This window comes from Chrysochloris asiatica, unplaced genomic scaffold, assembly GCF_000296735.1.
Source record: "Chrysochloris asiatica unplaced genomic scaffold, ChrAsi1.0 scaffold00020, whole genome shotgun sequence".
In the NCBI taxonomy this organism is placed as follows: domain Eukaryota; kingdom Metazoa; phylum Chordata; class Mammalia; order Afrosoricida; family Chrysochloridae; genus Chrysochloris; species Chrysochloris asiatica.
The window spans coordinates 3,198,165-3,209,904 of record NW_006408538.1 but is presented as its reverse complement, the minus strand read 5'-3'; the positions used below and the strand labels follow the sequence as shown (position 1 = coordinate 3,209,904).

The following is an 11,740-nucleotide window of genomic DNA, read 5'->3' as shown; positions in this document are numbered from 1 at the left end:
GTATACAGGGTCACTATGGGTCGGAATCGACTTGATGGCACTTAACAACAACAACAATAGTGGAGATTACGGAGGATGGGGTGGAAAGGATTAAAATTGTCAAGCCATTCTCAACTAGTCCAGCTGTGAACCAACACTAAAAGAAATATTCGTATTTGTTTAGGAAAATCAGAAGGAAAAAAAAAACAACAACTGGAAGCATATTCCTTTCCCTTCCACCCCAATCCAGAGAATATAAGTTTGAAGTGGGGTGAGTTAGAATAAGAATGAAGAGGAGGAGGAGGAGGAGAAGCAAAGGAGGAAGAAGAGAAGGAGGAGGAAAAGGAAACATACCTCCATTTCTGTAACAGATGCTGGGGGTGGCATGATGAATGTTGAGAAAATATCCAATGAGATTCCTTCTTCCAGAGGAGCTGGGAAAGGGCTATCTGCAGGCTTTACAACCTCCATCACTTGCTGGAGGGGAAGAAAAGAGCTGTAGTTTGACATTGTCTTTGGTGGCTGACCACAATTTCAGCTGATTCCCTTATAAATGTAGCATAGTTTCAAGTTTATCATCTTCTCTTGTGTGAATTCTTGAATTTACCTGCCTTGATTCTCTAGGGCTTTTTGCATTCGATACCTTTCAATTAGCTTTTTGTCCCTTCCATTGTTTTAATCTCTTTCTAAACTCTGTGGTTTAAGGAGCTCTGGTAGCATAGTGGTTATGAATTGGCTGTCAACCGCAAGGTCAGCAGTTTGAAACTACCAGCTGTTCTGCATTAGAAAGATGAGGCTTTTTGCTCCTGTAAAGATTTACAGCCCCGGAAACCCTGTATAGGGTCGCTATGAGTCGGAACCGACTCCACAGCACATAACAACAACAACATACTTTGTGGTTTAAGACCATTAATTTTGAAGACCAAACTCTGGAGATTCATATATTCAACAAACTATTACCAACCTGTGAGACCCACAACCCCCCCTGAAATCATAGTACATTCATTTCTAACTTCTCCACAATATTTTAAGTAAATGTGCATATTAAATATGATCACTGATTTTTAAAAACGAAATTCAGGTAGGCTTTAAGAATTTACTGCAATCAAAGATATCACCATATCTAAAATAATGCCATATATTTTCCTTTGGATTCCTATTAGTAATTTTAACTTGATTTTATAGAACGTTTCTGCTTGGTATAAATATTTAGAGGCACTGAAGTGTTCTAATTTTATAGGCAAGAAAATGTGAAAACATGGAAGTTAAATGATTGGCTTAAGGTTAGATGATAACTTACTGACATGGCTGGGAGTAAAATTTGCTGTGCTGACATCCTGACCTAGGCAGATTTCAGTAAACTGTAAGATGTCAGCATGTTCCCATACTTGGAAATTATTGCCATTACTAAGCAATAATTTTGATTTTATTAGATGACATCTTTTTAGATTGTTTATCTTAAGGCGACTCAATGTTAATAAAACACTGAGAAAATAAAATACTGAGAAAATATATTAGGATTGTTCTTTTCTCTCATTATATTCATCAGCCATTATTTTTTTTTCTCAGTGAGTCATACAAGCATTTTCATCTTCCCCAAAATTATTTCTATTTTTTCCACTCTTGTTTTACAAACTTTCACATTTTTCATTGCTCTTTATTTTACCAGTTAAAATAGAATGTTGTTGTTGTTAAGTGCTGTTGAGTCACTTTTGTCTCATAGCAACCTTGTATAGGGTTTCCGAGGAGCGACAGATGGGTTTGAACTGCCAACCTTTCAGTTCAAACTGACCAGGCGGTCCAGTGATTATCATATAGTGTCACACCAGGAATTCTAAAACGAAATAGCTAAACATATTTTATTGAGCTGCACATGGGAATTCAGAGACAAGGGAAGATCAGATGAGGCATTTCCTTATTGATATCAATTGTATTGTACAAGAAAAAGAAAGCTTAAGGAGGTGAGCACGACTTCAAAAGAATCAAAAAACAGAGAAAAGGACTTGAACAGAGTTTAGGGAACACTATAGGCTTAATGCAAGGTTGTAATGAAGTTATTGGTTTTTTTTTTTTTTTTTTAATGAAGCAGAATGTTACCATCTCTTTTATTGTCATATTTGTCTTTTCCATGTATACAGGTCTTTCTGCTATTTTGTTCTTATTCCCAGCAGAATTTCTCAATTGATTGCCTCTCCATCCCAGTATTAGTAGATTCTATCATCTGTCCACTTGAGTCCTTTCTTCCATCTGAGAAGGCCAACCAGTTGCTGTCAAGTTAATCGGCTATCTTAGTTCATGTAGCGCTGCTATAGCAGGATACCATAAATGGATGACTTTAACAAACAGACATTTATTCTTTTACAGTTAGGAAGCTAAACATCCAAATTCAGGACACTGGTTCTAGGGGAAGGCTTTCTCTCTCTGTTTGTTCTGGGAGAAGGTCCTTGACTCCTTTCAACATCTCTGGGCCCAGCATTCCTTGGAGATTTCCACGTATCTTGACATCTGTCTTGCTCTGGGTCTAGGTGGTTCTCAGCACAGGGTTCCTGTCTTCAATGCATTTACTCAGCTCCTGGCTCTTCTTCCTTGGTGGTAGGAGGCCCCTTGATCTCTGCTCACTTTTTACATCTCTTCTATAACTCAAAAGAGATTGACTCAAAATGTAACTTGTAAGTTATATCCTGTCTCATTAATATAACTGCCTCTAATACTGCATCATGGAGTCGTGATGTGGCGCTGTGGGTTAAGGCACCAGACTGCAAAGCCATTTGAACTGCAAGGTCGGTGGTTCAAGCTCACCAGGTACTCCTCGGAAATCCTATACAGGGTTGCTATGGGTCGGAACCAACTCAACAGCACTTCACAACAACAATACTTCATCAGAGTCATGGTGTGGTGCTGTGGGATAAAGCACTGGATTTCAAGGTCGGTGTTGCAAGTTCACCAGTTGCTCCACAGAAACCCTATATTGGGTCACTATGAGTCAGAACCAACTCAAAGGCACTTAACAATAACAATACTGCATCATTAAAATCACAGAGGTTAGGCTTTGCAATGCATATGTTAATTACATCTGATCATAAAATGGAGAATAATTATATAATACTGAGCATCACTGAGTAACCAAGTTGACCCATGAAGGGGATTCAACAAGTTTGTATAAAAATGGGATAAAGGATAATGGATATTTTCCATGAACTTTTGAAGACCTCTCGTATTTGGGGGGTGCACAAGTCACTCCATTAACACCGACTCATGATGGCCACATGCATGTTATAGTAGAACGGAGCTCCACAGAATTTTCAATGTGGCTGACTTTTCAGAAGTAGATCACTGGGCCTTCTTCTGAGAACTCTCTGGGTAGACCCAACTCTTTAGTAGCAATCTACTGCATTGACCAAGTGTACCACCCAGGGCCTCGTCATTTGCCTGGTGATACTCTTAAGCGCAAGTGTTATTTGTGTGTAAGTTTATCATCCATCCCTTAGACCCTTCCCCACTCTTATTCATACCTTCATGGATTTCTTTATAAGGCTCTTCTGAATTAATTGTCTGCTACTCAGTTTTCCTGGTCTTTGCACTGTGAAGTGTATATTTTTATGTATGTGTGCTGTGGGTGTGTCTAAGTGTACTGGGCAGTAGGTCGACAACTCAGAACTCCTGAGCTCCACATCATCATTTGGTTGGTTGCGTGAAGCTCACATACATCTCCCAAACCTGAAGTTTTAGCTGAAAACAGGCTTTTCTCTTCTTTAATTTTTATAAATGTAGGTCATATAGCTACTGGTTTGATTTAATCTGTGCACAAAAACTGAGGATGAGAAATTTCTTTACTTCAGGGTGTTTTGCTGTTGTTGAACCACACTGTGGTTGTTTTTACTTCCATGAAGAATTATGTTTACCTACAGTAAAGTAATGGCTGAAAGCATACATTGACAGAGAACTTCCATAGGTTCAAGCCAGATTCAGAAGACACCATGGAATGAGGGATATCATTGCTGATGTCCGATGGATCTTGGCTGAAAGCAGACAATATCAGAAAGACGATTACCTGTGCTTTATTGACTATGCAAAGGCTTTTGATTGTGTGGATCATGACAAGCTATGGCCAGCATTGTGAAGTATGAGTATTTCTGAACATTTAATTGTGCTCATGGAGAATCTGTACATGGATCAAGAGGCAGTTTTTTGAACAGAACATGGGAACACTGAATGGTTTAAAATTAATAAAGGTATACGACAGGGTTGTATTCTTTCACCATGCTTACTCAACCTGTATGCTGAGCAAATAATATGAGAAGCTGGGATCAGGCATCAGGATTGGAGGAAGACTCATTAACTACCTGTGATATGCAGATGATACAACCTTGCTTGCTGAAAGTGAAGAGGACTTAAAATATTTACTGATGAAGATCAAAGAGCACAGCCTTAGGTATGGATTGCATCTCAATGTAAAGAAAACAAAAAACACTGCACAAATAAACAACATTCTTATCAACGGAGAAAAGATTAAAGTTGTCAAGGACTTCATTCTTCTTGGATCAACACTCATGGAAGCAACAGTCAAGAAATCAAATGACGTATTGGATTAGGCAAATCTGCTGCACAAGACCTTTTTAAAGTGTTGAACAGCAAAGATGTCAACTTGAGGACTAAGGTGCGCCTGACCCAAGCCATGGTGTTTTCAATAACCTCAAATGCATGCGAAAGCTGGACAGGAAGACCATGGAAGAATTGATGCCTTTGAATTATGGTGTTGGAGGAGAATACTGAAAGTGCCATGGACTGCCAAAAGAACCAATAGATCCGTTTTGGAAGAAGTGCAGCCAGAGTGTTCCTTGGAGTCCAAGATGGCCAAACTTCGTGTCTCATACTTTGGACATATTGTCAGGCGGGAGCAGTCGCTGGAGAAGGATAGCATGTTTGGTAAGGTGGAGGGTCAGAGAAAAAGAGGAAGACCCCCAGCGAGAAGTGGCAGCATCAAGCTGGGCTCAAGCCTCAAAATGAGCTCAAGCATGGTAACAATTGTGAGGTTGACACAGGACCGGGCAATGTTTCGTTCTGTTATGCATAGGGTCGCTGTGAGTCAGTACCGACATGATGGCACCTAACAACAACAATAGTGGTCTGGTCTCTGTGGGATAAGCACATGACTGCTAACCAGGAGATTGGTGGCTCCTTGGACTCTCTACACAGGGTTGCTATGAGTCAGAACCAATTTGATGGCACTTAACAATAACAACAATGCTACTAAAATATTGTAAGATTAATAAATGCCCTGATTTTAGACAAGGGAACATATGAAGTCTTCTTATTAATAATAAGGTATTACATTATCAAATATACAGTTTGAAATAAAGACAGTGCTCAGAAATGTCATAGTCATCCACATCCTCGCCAAATTGTCTTTTAAAATAACAAGTTCAAGAAAAATTGGAATCAATAAATGTGGCAAGAGCACAGAGCTAGCAAATATGCTTAAATGAGACCGCCTGATGCAATACTTTCTTTAAAAAATTACAATTAGGCCTTTGTATTTTTTTTTCAACAAAACCTCATGTTTTACAACATCATTGGTTCTGTAATAAAATCTATTTAAAACAGAGAGACATGGTCAGCTTTATTAAGTTAGATTTTCTGAAAGAACATTATAATTTCCTCAAGTCTATGAATAGTTGAAGCAAATTAAATAAAGCTAGTTTTATAACTATTTTTATAATTCCTGTAGAATTCTAATTGTCTCATATTTTTTTCCTCAAAAGTCTAATATGTTACCTCTTAAATCTGGAAAAATAAAAACAGAAAACGGATCAAGTATGTTTATTAAAAAAACACTCCTATTTGGTACCCTGACTTAGCAACCCCCTTGTTCTGTATGAGAGTGGCACCCACAATCTTCAGATCAGGAAACAAAGGGAAAGGGCTTAAGTGACTTGTCTGAGGCCTAATGCTGAGATTAAAAATCAGGAGTTTCTGATTATACACATACATCCATTTGGCCAAATGATTGGTTTTGCTTGACTTTCAAATACCCCCTAAATATTACGTTGAATGTAAAGCAATAAATGTGTTTCTCTTGCCATTTTTGAATGCTTGCACACAAATGGATATAATAAAAACAATCATGTCGTTCCATGTGAATGCCGTTTATATTTTTTCTGATAATGAGCAGACCATTTGAACCAAGGTGAGTACATTAAAAGCTATAATAAAGAAGAGAATAGATTTCCAAACAGAATAATTGACTGTTAAGTGAGCATACAATAAATAACAACTACAGATGTGGTCGCTAGAAAATTAGTTTTGCATAACTTACCAATATACATTTCCCCCAGATGTTATCTGTTACATGAAAATTAAGTTACTTATATTATTCATTATGTGCACATTGCATTGGTGTTATTTAAGATGGTTTACAATCAAAGCTTTAGTTGAATTGTGCTGTGGTATTTAAGGAATATCAAGTAAATGGCTTTTTGGCATAATTTAATACTCATAAGTACAAAATTTCATTGCTGAACATTATGTAGATTTAAAGAATTTGAGCTCCTTACTTATAAGCCAAATGAACTCACTAGAAATATTTTAAGAAATTACATACTCAATATGAAATGGACATCTACCATGGGAATATATATGTAGTCAACAAAATATATACATAGTCAATTAAAAAATATATAATATATATATATATATATATAGAGAGAGAGAGAGAGAGAGAGAGAGAGAGAGAAAGAGAGAGAGAGAGAGAGACAGAGAGACAGAGAGATTGAGAGAGAGAGAGAGAGACAGTCAGAGTCTTAGTGTGGTGCTGTGGGTTAATGCACTGAACTGCAAAGTTGGCTTGAATTGCAAGGTTGCCGGTTCAAGCTCATCAGCTGCTCCCCGGAAACCCTATACAGAGTCTCTATAGGTTGAAACAGACTCAACGGCACTTAACAACAACACATATATATGTATGTATGACAGGGAATTTGAACTCTCTTGGACTAAGTACCGGGTCAGCTTAGATCTAAAAACATGCTTGTAGGAATTACTAGCTCCTTTCACACCTTGTCATGTTTGAGATTTTAGCTTAATATTGTATATTTCATACTATCTTTTTCCACTCTATGCATTAATGTTATAAATTTTATTAGCTTGTGTTTATTGATGTTTCTTTAGAAATGATTTGTTCGAGAAATAATGTCTCTAACTCCGTGTGTAGAATCTGTTACTGTTAAACTCTATAGTTAAGTGGCAAATTCTAGATCACCAAATTTGATTATTTAATTATTCAAGATATAAAAAATGTCATTGAGATTACGACTTTCCTTTATCTTGAAATAAGCAAGATAAATCTGCTCAACCTTTCTTGAGCTACAGACAAAAAGCTGGTTTGCTTTAAAAAGACATTTGTTTGGATTTGTCAGTTTGATGACTTCATATGTAAACCAGAACTTTCTAAAAAATGTAAAAGTTTCAGAAAGACAATTTTAATTTGTACACTTTCCCCAATTTTAGCAAAGGAAAAAGGCATGGACATTTCTGTAATATTTTAACTTCTTTTCCCCCTTGAAAAAAAAAGGTATTTCTATTTGCAAGTCTAATTTTGAAGTACTTGTAGGGTTCTGGAAATTTTTAACCAAAAATTGTAACCCTTTGCCCACAATATACTCCACATAAAGTCACAACATATGAATGCCACCTGCAAGATGCAATCAACACGGCTAATGTCATAATGTGGCCATAAATTTACAATGAGAAGAGAGGAAATGTAAAAGCTAAAATTATCAGAGAAACTTTAATCAATTCATTTCAAGAGTATTTTTCTTTCATGGACCATTACAAACTTCTTAATACATGTTATAGATGTAGAATATCAATTCTGCTACAAGAGCCCTCCTCCTCCTTTGCATTTTTGACTTGGAAATAAATTTGCAAATGTAGCACATTAATTTTCTTTTCTGTGCTTAATATGCAGTATTTACATTTTGAAAAGGTTCAAAATGTTGCTTCTGCAGGGTATGAATAGACATCTAATAGCAACTTCTATTTTTATCCACAGCCTACTGGTAGCTTGAACATTTATAACTTAACAGAGCTTTGAGACCATCAACTCCCCACATGCTAATCACCTAAACATTGAACGGTAACACAGTACAACAAGTCAGGACAGGAAATTAAGACTATCCATTTTAGCTGAAGCTGCAAGAAGGAATTTAAGTTGGCATGCCACAGTAAACCAATTTGCAATCTGGCTAGGACACTCCAGTTAACACCTTGTGTCCATTTTTATTTATATATCTTGATTCAATCTTGTTTAATTTGGGTTTGAAATTAAAAAAAAAATGTTAGATAATTAAAGAAACTGATTTCAGAGAATTTTAGACATCTTTAGTATTTTCAAGTGTACTTCAGTTTAGGGCGAACAGCACAATTTGAAAAGAAATCTGAGTATGCCTATTTAATGACCTGAAACAATAAAATCCTCTCTAATGAATCTGAAAGACAGTACTTTCTCCAAGTGTAAATGCAATTTAAAAGAAAGGAAAACTGTTTTGATCTCGCTGTGGTACAAACATTTCCTGAGGGTTAAAACAGCTCTTCAGATTACTCAGATATTTCCTAAAGATGGCAATAATCAGGAAGCTAGATCTGAATTATGGGCTCTAGACTTGGCTCTATTCCTAATTGTGTCATGCTAAGAAAATCCCTAGGCCTCAGTTTATGTATCTGTAAAAGGAGGGTAGTGATAATTGCTACCTGGTTACTTCATCGAATTATTTCAAGCACAAATTAGGTAATATGTATGAAAATGCCGGGAGTTCTTCAAAGCAGAGGCATTATTAAACCCCAAGATGTATTATTATTATTATTTATAATTACTATTATTATTGAAAGGATCCTCTTTATACTGTCAGCATTGGAACAGACGAGAGTACTAAAATTGATGACCTTGTTTCCTGGTATTTCTAGATGTGATTGTTAATAGTGCCCAAGCAGTGCAATTAACTCAAAAGACTTTGTCAGGGAGTACCTGCCATTATTTGTATCTATGTAGTCATGGTCTCTAAAATATTAAACAGCTATCCCACACTATTGTCAAAATGTACCATTGGCTAGTCTATGATTCTCAATGGGTTGGCAGTTATGTAATGATATAATTAGGCAGTTATGTGATGATAAAATCATGATTTGATTTGATGTGATCAACCAATCAGTTGTAAAGGGGATAAGGTTATTGTTGTATGCCCTGGGGTCGGTTCTGACTCATCACCACACTGTGTAGAGATTCACAGAGCAACAAGTAAGTTTGAACTGAAGACCTAGCTGTTAGCAATCCAGTGCTTATCCTACTCTGCTACACCAGGGCTGACAGGGGTATTGGTGGGGTGCAATATCTTTACTCAGATCACAGCTCTGATCTTGGAATGTGGCCTGCATCATCTTTTATCTTACAAGACATAAAAGGAGACAGAGGCAAACCAACTATCATCCAGAAAGGAAACCCAGGGTCTCTGTGCTGAGAACCTCCGAGACTCCGGAGAAGAAGAATCCAAGACTCGTGGACATCTCCAAGGGATGACAGGTCCACAGATGTTGCAAGGAGACAAGGACCTTTCCCGAGCCAGCACAGAGAGAAATTTTCCTCCTAGATCTGGTGCCCTGAATTTGAATTTCTAGTCTCCTAAACTGCGAAAGGATAAAATTCAGTTTGCTAAGCCATCCATGGGAGCGTGGTGGTTCTATAGGATAAACACGGGACTGCAAATTACAAGGTCAGCTGCTTGAGTCCACAATATACTCCTCTGGAAAAAGGTGAGCTATCTGCTCCTGCAAAGATTTAAAGCCTTGGTAACACTGTACATGACTGCTATGATTTGGAACCCACTCGACAACACTTAACAACAATACAACAACAAGAAATCCATTCACTTTGATATTTCTGTTCTAGTAACACCTGTTATGTTGTTGTGGTTAGGTGCTGTTGAGTCTGTTCCAACTCACAGTGACTTTGTGCACAACAGAACAAAACACTGCCTGGTCCTATGCCAACAACACAATTATTTCTAAACTTGAGCCCATTACAGAGTTCCCACTGTGCCAGTCCATCTCGTTAGGGGTCCTCCTATTTTTTGCTGACCCTTCACTTTACCTAGAATGATGTGGTTCTCCAGGGACTGGTCTCTCCTGATAATATGCCTGAAGCATGAGAGATGAAGACTTGCCATCCTGGCTTCTAAAGAGCATTCTGGCTGTGCTTCTCCCAACACACATTTGTTTGTTCTTCTGGCAGTATGTGGTACTTTCAATATTCTTCTCCAACACCACAACTCAAATGCATCAATTCTTCTACAGATTTCCTTATTCATTGTCCAAATTTCACATGCATATGAGGCTACTGAAAATACTAAGGCCTGGGTCAGGAGCACCTTATTCCTCAAACTAACATATTTGCTCTTGAGCACTTTAAAGTCTTGAGCAACAGATTCACTCAATTCAATAAAGCGTCTGACTTCTTGACTGCTGCTTCCATGAACGCTGATGGTTGATCCTAGCAAAATGAAGTCTTTGACAACTTCAATATTTTTGTAATTTATCATGATGTTATTTATTGGCCTAGTGGTGAAGATTTTTGTTTTATTTACATTGAGGTGCAACCCATATTGAAGGCTGTGGTCTTTGATTTTCATCAGTAAGTATTTTAAATCCTCTTTACTTTCAGCAAGCAAGGTTGTATCATTTGTGTATCACAGGTTGCTAATGAGTCTTCCTCCAATTCTGGTGTCATATTTTTCTTCATATAATCCAGTTACTTGTATTATTTGATTATCATACAGACTGAACAAATATGGTGAAAGCATACATCCCGACATACACTTTTCCTGATTTTAAACCATTCGGTATCCCCTTGTTCTGTTTGCTTCTTGTTCTTTGTACAGGTTCCTCATGAGCACAATTAAGTGTTCCACAATACTTATTTTCAGCAATGTTGTCCATAGTTGAAAGCAGTTGCATTGTCAGTAAAGCACAGGTAAACATCTTTATGGTATTCTTTGCTTTCAGCCAAGATCCATCTGATGTCAGCAAAGATATCCCTCGTTCCATGTTCTCGTTTGAATCTGGCATGAACCTCTGGCAGTTGCAAACCTTTCTGACTCACCTTTAGAAAAATTTTACTTGCAAATGATATTAATGATATTGTCCAAAGATTTCCATATACCGTTGGGTCATCAATCTTTGGATCAAAAAATATGGATGTCTTCCAATTGGTTGACAAGGTAGCTGTCTGTCAATTTTCTTGGTATAGATGAATGAGTGCCTCCAGTGCTGCATCAATTTGTTGAAAGATTTCAATTTGTGTTCCATCAATTCCTGGAGCCTTGTTCTTTGCCAATGTATTCAGTGCCCCTTGGACTTATTCCTTCAGTACCACTAGATCTTGATCCTATTGTTGTTGCTGTTAGATGCCATCGAGTCAGTACCAACCCATAGCAACCTTATGCACAGCAGAATGAAACACTGCCCGATCCTGGGACAACCTCAGTACTGTTGCCACGCTTGAGTCCATTGAAGCTACCACTTGGCCAATCCATCTTGTCAGGGGTCTTCCTCTTTTTCTCTGACCCTCCACCTTACCAAACATGATATCCTTCTCCAGCGACTGCTCCCTCCTGACAATATGTCCTAAGTATGAGAGACGAAGTTTGGCCATCTTGGCCTCTAAGGAGCACTCTGGTTGCACTTCTTCCAATACAGATCTGTTTGTTCTTTTGGC

General features: G+C 37.7%; 1 protein-coding gene across 1 annotated transcript in view; it reads right to left on the bottom strand.

Moving 5' to 3' along the window:
- LOC102815031 (chromosome unknown open reading frame, human C10orf107) overlaps positions 1–11,740 on the bottom strand; it is a gene marked incomplete at its 5' end in the record, with an annotated part of 143,146 nt that overhangs the window by 6,618 nt on the left and 124,788 nt on the right. The window contains one exon of the mRNA XM_006835802.1: positions 334–456. Within this exon, the coding sequence (XP_006835865.1) occupies positions 334–456 (123 nt within the window). The remainder of the gene's footprint in view (positions 1–333; positions 457–11,740) is intronic.